Genomic DNA, 15,539 nt, shown 5'->3' with positions numbered 1-15,539 from the left:
CTGAGTCACTTTCCAGAGTGAACAACTCCCACACACCTGTTTGAATGCCTCGGGCCTTTACTGCTCCATGGATGCAATAAAACCAAATCTAAAGCTATACATACCTGACTGTGACCAACTGCACAAAATTACATTCTATGATATTTTCAAGCACATAGCTTTGATATTTGTATTTTCAGAAGCTACCACTGATATGTTCATAAAGAACAGTAATATAAGTCTGTATATGAGACTGGAAATTCTGCAGAATTACCATGAATGCTGCCCCACAAAAGAAATCTTTGCCTGACATACTGAGAGGCAATAGTACTGGCAATCACAATCTCAATCCAACCTTGTGGAGGAAACCCTGTGTAGCAAAAAAATACCTCTCCCTCAGGACTGAAAAGCAAACATGCACATGTGAAAATTTCATGCAGACACTCACATGGTGACCCACCCACAGAGCCATCCTCCAGCACATGCACACCATTCTCAAGAACACAAGGTGCACCCTCTTGCTGAGGCAGCTGCTCACTCTCATCAGGCTGAGATTAAAGAAACATGAAAAACTGTATGTTTACAGGTCAGGATTTGATCTCAGATGTATTTGGAATTTTTATAGTTCAAATTGTAGGTATATATAGTGGAGTTCAAACATTTTTACAGTATTATTATTTAATGTGGGGTTTTTAAATAAAAACTCTGGAAGGCCAACACAGTAAGCACATCTGAAATTTAAAGTAAAAATTCTGATTTTAATTTCCTTTATGCAAACACTTCAATATTTGCCAATCTTTTGGGAACAAATTCAGGAAACAAAATTTGATCCTCAGCATTTTTATCCCAAATATGCAGTCATCATCCTCACTACCAGCTATGTCTCACTGTTGCAGAGCTGGCTTTTCACATGGGTGCTGTATTTCACCTAGTAAAAGGTGAATTTTTGCTTATGTGAAACAAAAGAAGGAAGAGATTTTTAGTTTAGTTTAAATTGCACAGCACCTTAGAATGGTTACTATTTGCTTCTTAGAAGTGGCACATCCACAATTAAATGCAGTGTAAAGAGATGCCTGTATAGGACTACATGAATAAGAGCTAACATAGAGTATTTCTATTTGTTACTGGAAAGATGTAGCATAATTTTTACTCTCAGGATGTCCCAAGAGTATCCAAAAGGACTGGGCTGACATGTCCCTCCCACAGCCTCAGAACCAAGACTCACTGCTCTGCTGGGCCCTGCACACACCCTGCTCAGACATGGTGAGTGGGGCAGCTGCACAAACCTTCTTCTGGCAGCACAGGAATCTGAGCTGCTCTTTGCTTCAGGCCTTGCAGTACAGCTTACTCAATGCCTCCTTTGCCAAGGAAGTTTTTGGGACTGTGCCCCACAAAGTAGCATCAAGAGGCTATTGGAGTAACAGCTGCAAAATGGAAGCAGAAGTGAGCAACCTGAGGGAGAGAGGGAGGGAATTTCTTGGGCTAGCTAATTTGACAAACTTGATGCATCAAAAAAATTGTGTTTTTAAAACAACTGCTTACAAATTCTGGCCAGTTTGAAAGTCTAGGGAAAAAAAAAAAAGGCCTGGACAGAAAGCTCATCCATTGCACTCAGCAGTACTAAGTGGTCTTTTCTTTCTTTCTCTTTCTTTCTCTTCTTATGTCCTTTAGACAACCACCCTACAGCAACCCTGTTATATGGGCATACTCACTTGTGTGCCCACAACCCACATGTTCTGCAGTGCAAACATCATTATCTGCCTGATAAACATGCTCCATCTGACAGCCCTGCATCAAGGGCAGGTTCAAACAGAAGCCAGTTTCAGCAGAACTCACTAGTGTGCTTATTAGCAGACCACTGCAGCAATACTGGTCTGCTGTGAGAATTGAAAAAATAAGCACTTGTATTTTAAGTAACATAAAACAAGATGAGGTTTTTTTCCACTTTTATCAGTCAGAAAAACACATGAACTATTAAACCTTTGCCACGTTTGCTTTGAAAGGACCCAAGATAGACAAGAAAAGCTACAGAAGGAATTAGAGGCACACTACATTTAGATTTTTAGCTTCTTTTTAACAGTATTGATAATCAGCTTCTAGTCTAAACCAAAGAACTTAAAATGCAGTTTGACTTCAAGGCATTTTTTATGTTGCTAATCAAAACATGATGGCTAATATGCATTCCTTGATTAATATTCTTCTCTATTTAAAACCAAATGTGATTAGCTTAAATGCAAATATTTAAACATCACCATAATTAATATTTTGAAAAGTCTAATTCATTCTTTCTTTGAAAGAGTTTTCTTTATATTTAATTTAAACTCTAATGCGACTAACACTGTATTGTGATATATGACATGTACCATTTTTAGTAAAGATTCAATGCTAAAATTATTCAAATTATGTTAGCTAAAGATACAAAGACAAGCATCCATACTGACAAGAAAATTGTCAAGCACTATCATATTTGCAGCAATTAGAGTTTTTACTGAAGTTCAGTCACAACTAGAGTTTTACCAAATACATGAGCTAGACTTTGGAGTTTTGAATGCCAAACATCTTGAGAGAAATTACAGCTCCCTCCCCTCCATCCTGTCCCCTCTTCTCCCTTCTATTTGCTTTAGAAAGGCACAGTTTGGGTAAAGAGGAAGAATAGCTGCTGTTTTCTAGATTCCCTCTTGAACATGAGTAGAAAATGTAATTTTAATACCCATCATTGTCTGAAGCATTGGGGTCCTACATTAAATGGTTCCACCTTTTAGCAGAGCTCACCTTGCCTCCCCTGCACACATTATAAGTCACTTTAACTTTTCAGCCTAATGTAATTTTGTTTAAAGAATGGTGAAAACACTGACAACTCTGCTTCCCTTGGGTTGTAGATACCACAGATTGAAAAAAAAACCACTAAATAATACAGTTTTGTTTTGGCAGAAGAGGGGGAGGAATTCAAAATTAATTCTCCTTTACAAATAGTCCTCCTTTCTTCAAGTACTCAAATCCTTGAAGACTACATCTATAGCAGGAATTTAAATGAGTTTGAGACTGTTGGGCTGAGGCACCATCCCTGTCCTGTAGCACTGCTGCAGCACCTCTCTCTTCCATCCTCCAACACAGGAGATGGGGATTTCTCACAGGGAACAGCCCCTGGTCCACACCAACTTCTTAACCATAAGGAAGCTTCTTAATGCCCAGGAATTAATCATTTGTAAGTGCTAATTGTCATGAGGTAAAGGCAATCCAGAGCTGCTCTGACAATCTCACAGCAGAGGCTCCCACATTGCCTGGGAACATTCCTTGGTATAAATGCAGAAGTAAACAAGAAGATATTGACTCAGCAGGTAACAAAATGTTGACAGGCTTTGGAGAAACTCTATAGGAAAGAACTGCTATGGAAGTTTGAAAAGCCATATGTTCTCATGTACAGGATGTTCAAGTGTTTGTGCCAAAGGAGTTCAGTCTCTCAGCCCAGCCCTATTCTAAATGAAGACAATCTTTTGGAAAAAATCTGGCTGTCAATCAGCTGTTAAGATGCATGTAGGCAGATTATATTTCTAAACCAAATCTATATTTATTGATCGCCTGGGAAGTAAAGTAGAAATCCTGAATTAGAACACCAGCTCTGGAGTGGTTTTGTCTGTCACAGATTTGTGAGTTTTTAATAAATCCACAAAGTACCCATCAGTCCCTGGCAAAATCCATGTTATGCACTATTTCCTATGAATGCTTTTTCCTCACTTTTTCTTTTTGTGTTCTGCTGTCTCTTTAAGGAGAGACTCTCTCTTACCTCTTTTCATCCTGGATTTAGGGATTCTCTTTTAAAAATCAGTGCTCATCAGATGCTTCCATTGTCGCATAAAGGCACCTTTTCAGGTGTATTACCCTCTATTGTATCTGATCATTTGTGGAACATTGTGAGGTTCAGGCTCCTACACCATCAGGCCAAGATTAAATATTTAACTTTCTTTCACCTAGAAAGAGTATTGTGAAGAAACTGATGCACAGTGAACATTACAAATCATTCTCATGTTTTTTCCCCCTTCTTAACAAGTTCCTTCCTCTCCTTGACCATTACCATCTCTTCATTGCAATGGACACTTCATTTATCTTCAATTGTGACTATTTCTTACCTTCTCCCATTTTACTCACTGACAGTTCCTCCTGATAAATCTCTACTTAACTTCCCAGGATGGAGGTTACACAGCATCAGTCCCAAACACTAACTGAGAATGTCAGAAAAGTGAAAACTTGACTTAAGTGTAGATATTTATCCAAAGGCTTATCCTGCTCATTTATTTGGACAGGACTCAATCCAGGAGAAATGGCTGGAGAGGGAAAGTTGATAGGACTCCAGACAAAAAAAAAAAAGGGAGATTTAATAACAATGAAGAACATAATGCTTAAAAAATCAGGAAGATTTGGACACAAGACTAGCAAGGATGCAGCTTATTTGGGAATACTGCTTCACCTCTACTCATATAGATAAGCCATAGTTAATGTCTACTTAATTCATTCCTGGAGATACAGGATATGATTGGTGTTTGAATCTGTTTTAGCTCAGCAAATCTACATATTTCCTAAAGTATTGCAACAATAGAGTGAATAGTGAAAACATGTTCTCCAAATCTAGGGGAACATGTTCATCATTGTCTCTGGCCAACAGCCTGTGACATGGGGCTTCTTGTGTGGAGGAAACATCAAGAATTTATTGAAACATCAAGATTTTATTGAACCAGCAACTAGGACTTTTTCACAATTCCCTCAAACTGTTTTCCTGTTTGTGGGCAGATAATTACTATCACAGTGATCCAGAAAGTCTGGGATTAATTGGTGATGAGACCAATGAAATGATGATTCCTGAGTACAGGAAGACCCTCTCAAGATTATGGCATCCATAACAGCTTCAAAGGGAATCACAGAGGTAACCCAAAGTTACTGCAATACTCATGAAGTATTTCAGGCCTTTCAAATGCATTATTTAGATTATCCTTAAGAAACTTACTAAGCAGGACATATGTGTGTGTGTGTGTGTGTGTGTGTCTGTGCTCACAGGTGCAAACACAAACTGAGAGGACAGAGGCTGCAGCAAAGAGAAAGCTCAAAGACCAGGCCAGCTTTTAGCTTTAAGTATCTTATCTATTACTTGGAGCATTTGTAAGACAGGAAGTAATCTCAAAGCAGGCAGATAAAATACAAGTTGTTTTCTGACTTTTTAAATGGCTAACAAAACTATGACCATTTTATTTTCACTATTATAAGCTGTTAAAATCACCTAGGTTAGGGTTTAAATGACCTAGAGCCACCCACAACTAGCCTTAGGAACATATGATGAACATCTTTTTCAGGCTTAGAAATGTTCCCACATATTAAGATGTCAGAGATCATAGTTATTAAAGCACTGGATGCTTTCCATAAAATTCAAGACCCTTGGCCACTGTAGTAGAGACCCATACCAAGTTTCTTGGACATGTTTTGCCTAGTAAAATGTGATTAGCTCTCTGCAACACAAGTCTGTGCCCTATGAAAGCACAGTGTGAAAATTAGTTATTGAAGTCTGTATGCAAACAAGAAATGCAATGAAATTCTGTTTCGACTCTCAATAGTCTTCCCAAATCCACAGGCATTTAATATGCTCAGCATTTTTAAAACTATAATAATCATTTATCACTGATACTTTCTGTTCAAATGCTTTTGTTTTATGCTCAAGTTTATAGAATTAAAGCCTTGCCTGAGTGAATGTTGCCATCCTCACCAATGCTCTCTGCACTTCTCAGTTTATCACAATTACTGTTAGCAGCTATCAGTTTTAAAACTTACTGTAACATGCAAAGCACAGGAGTTACTTAACTCCATATCACATATGTTTAAATACAGTAATTTCACAAATCTTCAAGGAGAATGGAATTGGTTCAGATTTGACGAGACATTTCAGGATACTTCACTATTTTGGTAGGAAAAGGAAAGATAAAGTCATCTCCAAAGAATCACAGAATATTCTGAGTTGGAAGGAACACACAAGGATCATTGAGTCCAACTGTTAAATGTATTATTAAAGCTTCAACTTTCATTTTTGCTCCTAAGAAGTCAGTCAGGAAAGCTAGAGTGTAAGAGCAATTTCAGACCATCAGGGAGGGGAGCATGGGTGGTTGAGCACCTGCAGAAGATGATGCAGCAGCCTTAACATAGCCAGAAAGCTTTTGTGCACAGAACAGCATGAAGGAAAGCACATTTTTAAGAAGGGACAGAGAACCTGTGTCCTTGACCAAACATCTCCAACAACCCTAAAGGCCTGAGCAAATTGTATTCCAGCCTGGCTCATAGGCCAGAGCATTTTTTGCAGAGCACCTTCGGTGCTGGTACCCCAGAATGATCCCAGAGGGATGTGTTTTGCTGCTCTAACAATTCCACATTTATCAGCTTAAAATTCAATTACTCAATTTTGGGGTATGCAGGCCAGTTTTGGCTGTCAGTTAGATGATGCTTTCTATTGCTGTAATTTCTAAAAACAGCAAATAAGGAACCATAAGGCAAACAAAAAATCCTTTTACGAAGGTCATCAAGGATGGAGAGTGCACAACATCTTATGTGTACAGAACAGGGATTTTAGTTTTTGAGTGCTCCCAGACCTCCACACTGTAAGGGAATTAAGGAGCTCAGTGCTTTATATTAACAGGACCTAAAAAGATTAAATTATTGCCAGCAAGAATAGTAATTACTCTGACTTACAAAACTAAATACTTCACAGATGTGGAAAGGATCTCAGAAAACAAAGGCCACACCATGCAGAAATGGTGAAAATACCGAGTGACCATTTTCTGTCTTGGAGGCACCTTTCCCCCTGTCCCCACTCTGCATTTGTATTTCAGCATTCATAGCTGAAAAAATCCATAGTCTGGGGTGGAGAAAATAAGAGCAATTCTAACACAATGTCTGTATAAAAATTAGATTTAATGATGTGCCTACAGTGGATTTATTTCCTGATGTTCTTCTGTGGTAATAAACCCACATCCCTTGACACACTTGAAGCCAAACCGAATAATGAAACCAGGACATTTCTTGGCTGCCATCTACTGTTCAAAACTTTCCTGTACCTCACAGAAAAAGAAAAAAAAAAACAGCAGTCACTGACACCTTCAGGCTTTTCCCTTCTCTTTACTATTCTTGCTAAAACAATGGTTTTGGGCTGTTTTTACAGACCACTACATTTCTGTAAGGATGCTGTATTTGCTTACCTTTCAATCAGTATCAAGAATGAGAAACACAAAACCTTGTAAACTTAATGACAGAGTTTAAGGGAAGAACACTGTAGTATTTTTAGTATTTCAGTGAACGACTGTTAAAGAAGTTTCTACTAATTCACTAGAGAGCATGAGAGTGTGATTTCACTATACAGCAGTAAGTCAGCAGTAGGACAGAGACTAAAAAGCAATGTGCAAGAAAGCTGTCTGCATTCCTATTTTTCAAGGCTTTGTGTCTCTATCAGGGTAAACCCTACAATAATTTTTTTTTTCTCTCTCTCTTATTTTGGGAGCTATCTAGATCTCTTTGTCCTTTACAACTCCCCTGCCTCATCTCCTGCCTACTCATTCCCCTGCTTTGCCATGTTTAACGAACCATAGTTCTAAGATCCTCACTCAGAAGTTCACAGGATGATATATATATTACATACTACATACATAATATATATATATTACATACATAAACATGCATACATAGAATAGTATAATGAAGCTGAGCACATCCTCCTGGTCTCTAGGAGAAAAACTGCTCCCTCTCACAAAAAGGTATCAGATGGTGAAACAGTTTTTCAAGGATAGTTATAGAGTATGACAAGTGCAAATACAACACACATTAAAAGATTGAAATTAGTATCTTTCTTTGCAGAAAGATACTAATAGATGATCCAGTAATAACTTCAGCTTTCTCAATTTCTTTTCTTTACTCTTTAGTTTCCTTTAGTATTTGACAAAGTTTGGTGTGCTCTGCTGGAAAAGTAATCCTAATAGAGAATCAGCACACTAGCAGTCTGAAAGGTACAATTCTCAGTGGCTGAGTAATGCAAGAAGGTCAGGGCTTATGCTGTAACAAACAGAAGAAAACAAAACAGAAAGGGAAGAAATTAAATGAAAGAAAACCTCCCACCCTGAGCACAATAAAAAGTAAGCAGCTGGAAGAAGTGCATCATGGTTCACACACTGCACACCAGGTCATTTTGATCTCTTGTGGCCAGGGATGTAATTATCTCTATTGTGTACTTCCAGAGAGGAAATTTGGAGGAACTTGGTGCTTCAACCTACCTGGTTTGAAATGGGGTAAAGAGTGGACTCCAGGCCACGTATCTTCATTTGGTGTTCCAAGTACCTGTACAAAAAAAAAAAAAAAAAAAAAAATTAAGAACCACATTGCTTTAATGGAAAAGACTTAACAAGTCATAGCACTGTAGAAAGCACAACCTAAACTTCAAATAGGCTTCTTCAGTGGGGGATGAAGAGGAAGAAAGTACAAAAGGTTAAATGATTACAACATTTCCAAGGTACCAGAGGAGGCTATAAAGCAGAATGGGAGTGCTGTGCTCCTGTCACACTGCCTGTTTAACCAAGGAATGTTAAAGCTACTTTTCATTGACAGGATGAAGCTATCTGAGAGCACTGATGTTACAGAGGCTAGAAAATTTAGCTCAAAAATAACTTAAATCCTTCGAAATTTAAATAAGATAAACAGATATAAATAGATGTTAGGATAGAAGATTTACACAGAGGGTAAAGAGGATTATCAAGAGTGTGGCATGAACAAGAAGAATGCACTGCAAAGTGTTATTTTAACATGGCTGCAGAACATATAAAAATAGCAAAATCTTAGGAAATAGGTTTTATTGACTCATGCATTATGCTTTGTCTCTATTCACTTCAACTCTCCTCCTTCTTGTAATGTAAATCAGACAAACTTACAGCATCAAAGTATTTACACTTCTCACATGCATCTTATATTCTCTGTTCACGTGAGAAGTTCACTCTCCATGCCCTTGACACAAGCAGTAACCAAAGGGAGAGAACTGCTCTAAGTGGTTCTCCCAAACCTGGTTTTCTTCATAGCACAAAACTGTCAAGACTTGCTTTAAGTAAAGTCAGGAGGAACACTTAAATTACCAGCTCTAGAAACACATTTCTGAACAAACTGTGGAATTTAATATTTCACTAGTAGGATCTTTCTTTTCAAAAATTTGCACTCAATTTCTAACATGAATGAAAATGCTAGATTCTTTTGAATATCTGTCATAAGCTCAGGCCCTGGAATAAAAGGTTGATATTCTGAGTGAAATAATTCACATTAGTCTGGTGCTTGTTTTGCATTATCCATGTACAAAGGCCCCTCCCAGCTCTGCAAGTCATCTGAATAAATCTTTTGGACATGCATCTCTTGAGTCCTTGTGACATTCTGTGGTCACTTACATCAGCATAAAGCAAGCCCAAAGTTAGAGTGAAAATATTTGATGTAAAAAATGTGAAAAAACAACATCTACTCCAAATCATTTGGAACTGAAGAGATTTATTTTAATTTTGTTTGCTGTAATATACACATGAATTAGGAGCATTAAAGGAAGGACACACTCTAGAATACTTGTTTCATTTCTTAAGCTATGTAAACATTTCTCCACATGGATAAATTCAAGCTGAAAAAAATTCTTAGACACAGGATTGTCAAGGTAAAACACAAAAAAATTTTCTTCAACTCTGCCAGAAATTTATGAAATTAAATTTAGAAATGAGCTTAAAAACTTGAGACAAAAGTAAGTGAACTCTAAAATAGATATAATTTTTACTTATGAGGTTTGCTTTATGAGTCTAAAGCCTCAAAATTATTGAACAGTTTACAATAGTCATGTTTCTAATCTAAGAATATTAATCTAAAGATATTTTTTCTCCACAATCATATACAATAGGCAAACAGTCCAACTTGCAGGTAGTATGATCAGTAGAAGGTGAAAGCAGAGCACTAAGGTGACAAAGGTGACAGTATCAGTGCAACTATAGAGTATACATTCACATAGCTATTTAGCCAGGCAAACTCACTGATTTTATTAGTAAATATTGTTTGTAGCACATTTCTTTCAGTCCTAGTGATATGTCTTAATTACCTCTTGAATAAGATAAACCTGGCCCTGCAACCCTGATTCATCACAACACCCGTGTTCATCTCATTATTGCTATTAGAGAGAGCACAATGCTCTCATTAAACATTCAGGAAGTTTGGAGACATCCTCTACACTGTGTCACAAAATCAATTTGCAAATAACTTCCACTTACCTTCTGTATTAATCAAGCTCCTGGTGCCAGGCACCTCCCAGACCAGGAGAGGGAGCCCGTGGATCAAAAACAGAGATTCTTGCATCAATTTAAATTAAGAAATAAAGTTCCCAACTTTGCAGCCCCTCTTAGTGAATCAAAGGAATATTCTCTTATTAAATAAAATGTATTTGTTATGAATATATTTGTTCTGGATATTAAAAACATTAGCCACATTCCTCTAAAAGTGTGTTCTTATTTGCCTCTTATTTTAGATGAGACAGAGGCAGCTATGGAACTGCACAGATAAAAATTAAAACCAGCTAACAAAATCTGTAATTTTCACTTTTTAAAGGAAATAATACTTGATTCAGTGTTTCTTGTTTCACTAGTTTTCCAATCCATTTCTTTTATAATATTTTAGCACATCTGCCACCACAGTACCTAGGAGCCAGCTGCAAGCAAGTTCTGTGCATTGGAATACTCAAACCACCTACAATATTTATATCTTCTCTCAAGGGCAGCAGTCAGGCTAAAAACAACTGAGGGTTTTCTAGCATCTAAATGCCAACCATTTTTAAGGTAGAGACACTTGGTAGTTCAGGAAAGGATCCAAACACCTTATTTTAATGCATGGTACAAACACTATAAAGATCACCCTTCTCCCATACAATTTTTTAACACAAATAATACAGAAATTCACAATATGTGACAACCAACAAACAAGGAGGAGAGGGCAGCAGTGAAAGAAAGAACTGTGGTTTTGGATAAGATGAAACAGTCACTGCCCACAGGTAAATCAACATAAAGGGATTTGTAAGCATCCCCTTGTAAGTGATTCTCCTAAGCAGCAATCAATCCCATTTTGATGAGTGGGATTAAGCAATCCAAAGCAACGAGTTTTGACACCTGCTATAAACAAAGCAAAGTGGGGTTCACCCTTAACACCACAGTGGAGAAGAATCTGCCTTGTTTTGCAGCTTACAAGAGAGAATTAAGGCACCAACATGGAAAAGGGAAGGGAGAACCCAACAGCCTTCTGGTTTTACTGGAATACTCTGTCACTTAGCAGTGAAGACTGATTACCCAGACCCAGACAACAGCTGAACACCAGGAGCTGTTCTTTTACAGGTGACCTCCTAGCCCCACCTTTCATGGTCCACCAATTCTCATCCTAAGCATGACACCAGGAGTCTTGCCTCCTCTATATTTTAACACTTTTTCTTTCCATTTCATCTTCCAAAACCATAAAAATCACTGCTGCTGTCACAGCAATCAAGCTCCAACTTAATACTGGAAATAAACTTTTATTAGCATTGAGAACTACTTGAAAAATAAGACTAACTTGTTTGCTTTCTCTACTGATAATTTGCTTCTCAGTAAAGTAAGCATTCAGCTTGCATGGTTCAATAGCCTATTTTCTTTAAATTGAATTACTAACACAAGATTAATCCAAAATTCTCATATTTGGAATGGATTTAATGTTTTCCAGGGACCATGGTGATTATGGTTTCTGCAAAGAAGACTCCAAAATCTACTGGGGTTCTGCTGTTCCACACCTGGGATTTTTTTGTTCTCTGACAAGGCATATAAAATGTTCTCATTTGAAACTTGCTATTAAAAATCAGGACCAGATTCTAATTCCATTTGTAGGATGAGAAGCCTATTTATATAAAAATAACAGATTTACAATACATCAGGGTACAGAGTGTAAAATACCTGTACTTCCAGTTGATACCATTAGGGTTTGGCAGAAAGTCATAAAAACAGAACCTGGTGTTCAAATCTCCAAACACAAGCATGATATACAAAGATTTCCTAGGAAATGCAACAAGATTGCATCAAGAGTTACTGAATTACCTTATTTCTTTAATATAAGAAAAATTTGGGGGTTAGCATCTGGTATTGCAAGGACTCACCATTCCCTGGTGTACAAGGGAATAATTAATTTACAGTGAGCTTTGCACCACTCTACCAACACAATTAGTCATGTTGTCCTGTGTTCTGCTTCAAATGCAAAACCATCCCACATTACTGCCATCTATTAGATGAGCAGCAGTGCAAATCTTTCCTACCAGCTCTTTCCCAGTTGCTGGCATAATTAATAAAGAAAAGCATTTCCTTTTACACTACAAGTTTTGAATAGACAAAGCTGCATATTGCTGACATGACACTTTAACCCTTGTTAGAGCTGATGATCCTCAAGAAGGGTTATGGTTTGGACTTCAACAAGACAAAGAACCTGCAGCCTGTGGTATTATCCAGAGCAGAATGGAAGACAAGACCAGAATGTCAATGAGCTGCCTTTCCTTAGACAAGAGTTATGGAAATCAGGCTAAATAATATGCAGAATTTTAAATTTTTTTAAGGTTAGGTCAACTTGATGAACAACCAAAGTTTAGCGTAAAAAAAAAAAGTGTCAGGGGAATGCAATTTTTTCTGAGGGGATTGTTTAAAAATGCCCTGAAATTTTAACTGGGAAAAGTTACAAGCTGGATGTAAAAACGTTTTTTATTTTATTGTACCTTCTAAGGATGTTCAAGATTTCTTTTCCAGTCTTCTTGTTTGCTGGGTAAAACACACTGGTATTTAGTGAATCCTTGGCTGTGATGTACCTTGGGATGCTGCAGCTCTTTGAGGAACTGAACTCAGTCAAAAGAGGAAGAGAATAAGCATTGCAGACCATTTCTAAATCAGCAATCCCTTTCTGTTGAGTGAGATTTGGAGGTTTCAGATGTTTGCTTTTTCAACAAAAATCTGTTCTATTCTTTGGAAACATATAACTAGTGAAGTTTTCAGCTTAGTCAAACTTAGGTGTTTTCCATTTCATTGGGAAACTCCATTACTGCTTTAAATTTGCCTCTTGAGGAGCAGTGTGAGCTCCAGGGTTTTTCTACAGCAGCTCCATCATTCTCAGAGCCATCTCTGGACACAGAATTTCTGCTCTGGAAGAGCAATGGTGCTAAGCCATTTGTCCAGATGATCCACCTACAGCCACATTCCCTTCCTGAGGAGCAGACTCAGGTAGATCTGAACCACATCTTTCACAATCTGGAAAAGTTCTGTGTTACAGCCCAATAATGTCAGTGAACACAAAGTACATGTAACAGTGAAAACCAAAGAATGAACTTCATCCTTCAACTTAGCATTTGGTTTTAGTATAACCAATATAGGTTAGAAAAAATATTCAGTAACTATTTGTGTATTATGCATGCTGACTCAGAGTCTGCTGACTGACAACTGCAGTGAGGCTTCCTTTGGCTCCCTGCTGGGCACAACGGTGACAGCTGAGTGTCAAGTTTAATATCCAAAAGATAGAGTCAGAAATGGAATTGCCTCAACACCAATCATTTCTTTCATTTCTTCACATCAGGAGTTTAGAGGTTTGTTTTTGCAGTTCAGTTTCCATAAGGGCCTGTAAATCTATGAATTTGTGTAAGGCACTTGCAGGTTTGTTAGGAGCCAAACATGTTACCCTTGGGAATGTTGTGGAAGTTCCAGGGTTCACAGCTGCAGTGAAAAAGTCACTTCATTTTTGCTAAGATGGCAGGAATATATTTATTTGGATTTGTGAAAAGTAGAGACCACATGCCTATTCATTGTCCTTGAGATTTAGAATATTGAAGTCTTACTTCATTAAATGAATAGCAAAAATTGCACATAGTTCCTAGACCAGGAATGCCAATTCAAAGTTAAAACAACTGAAGTAAGATTGTGTAATCTAGGCAGTCCCCTTCCCATGTGGAAAGTAATAAAGGCCTTGTTCAGAACCTGAAAACCATATTTTACTTAAATTATTTTTCTTACATAGCAAACTTTCTGTGGTTTTTCAGTCAACTGTCAACAAAACATCACTTCATTATTCCCACACGGGTAAGAAATTAAATACCAGTGAAATAGATTAAAAATATAGAAAATGTAATGCAACAGATTAAGCATACAGAAAACATAACTTATATGATTACTCTTCAGAGCAAAAACATTAAACACTTTGCAGACAAATACAGAATTTCAAATTCTTATTCTTAGTTTTATGTGTAAAACAGGTGGTAATTTGTTTTGCTTCCTTATATGCATATGCTACCAGAATCATGAAAAAATCTTTACAATCACAATACATGGCAAAAGGAAAAATAAATTCAACAGCCACCATTTTATATGCACAATGGTAACGTGCAAAAGAATATTTTTAATGTGATCTGCATTCATTCAGGAAATTAAATCAGAGTTAAGGATTTCAGAGAAAACAAGGCTGGTTAGAAAACAAACTGAGTGGAGTGTTTATTTTACAAGTTATTTTGTAAATGATCTGAGCATGGTCTTAACAAAAAAAAAAAAAAAGAAAATATTAAATTCTTTCACTAGCCTTATGAAGTACCTGCTACACAGATGATGAGGTTGGGACATGAGCAACAGAAAAGAGAGAAGGCACCTCCTCACCAACCCCATTAACCTGTTCTTGCTGTAAGGAAAGTGATGCTGTTTTGTGAAAAAATTGAAGTTATTGAAGCTTATTCTTTAAGGTGAAAAAAGAAGCAGTAAGAACAGAATGAGGCTCAACAAAAGCCTGACTCAGGCATCAAGTGGAATATCATCATTCCATTATATGTGGGTAATTGAACCACTTCCTTTAAGCATAAGAAGTGATTCAATACATGAAGCTGTATTCTAAAACCTTAGGGTAATGTGCCAGTATGCATGAAGGAAGCAAAATATTCCCACAAAATTCTAATAACACACATTCTTTTAAAAAAAAACAAAACATCAAGCTCAACTAATATTTTTGCTTTGGCTCTGTCAAGGATGAAAAATGAGGTACTTGAAACAGTAGAGGGCCCAACTGTTCTTAACTTCCTTTCCCCATGAGGCAAAACACAGTGAAGTCTTGCCAGGAAACCTTTTTAATATGTGATTTTTTTCCATCCTTACTTATGTACATAAACAATATTTTAGTAGCTGTCTGCGTTGCAAAGTTAAATTTATTCCAACACTGTTTCCATACCATTTGCAGCACAAGTAAATTCATCATCTCCTCATAGCCAGAGTGACCACAGGCACCTTTTTGAGGGACCCTGGCAGGGGCAGCAGCGCAGCTGTGCCAAGGTGAGGAGGGCAGCGGGGACTGGAGAGTGCCCAAAGCCACCCCAGCCCTGCAGAGCCAGGCTCTGCCCACTCACCCTGCACCAGCTGGGACAGACAGCTGGGAGGAGGAGGAGGAGGAGGACAAGGAGGAGCTGAGCAGCCCTAGCTGCACACACAGCTCTGCAGAGCATCAGCACA

The 15,539-nt window shown here is 37.6% G+C and overlaps 1 protein-coding gene across 8 annotated transcripts in view; it reads right to left on the bottom strand.

The window, feature by feature from the left end:
* Positions 1-15,539, bottom strand: part of CDK14 (cyclin dependent kinase 14) — a 448,028-nt gene that overhangs the window by 225,928 nt on the left and 206,561 nt on the right. For all 8 annotated transcript variants that reach the window (XM_077174724.1, XM_077174723.1, XM_054640757.2 and 5 more), the window contains one exon: positions 8,274-8,337. In XM_077174724.1, coding sequence (XP_077030839.1) covers positions 8,274-8,337 — 64 coding nt within the window. The remainder of the gene's footprint in view (positions 1-8,273; positions 8,338-15,539) is intronic.

This window comes from Agelaius phoeniceus, chromosome 1, assembly GCF_051311805.1.
Source record: "Agelaius phoeniceus isolate bAgePho1 chromosome 1, bAgePho1.hap1, whole genome shotgun sequence".
Lineage (NCBI taxonomy): Eukaryota > Metazoa > Chordata > Aves > Passeriformes > Icteridae > Agelaius > Agelaius phoeniceus.
This window is presented reverse-complemented; position numbering and strand designations above follow the sequence as displayed.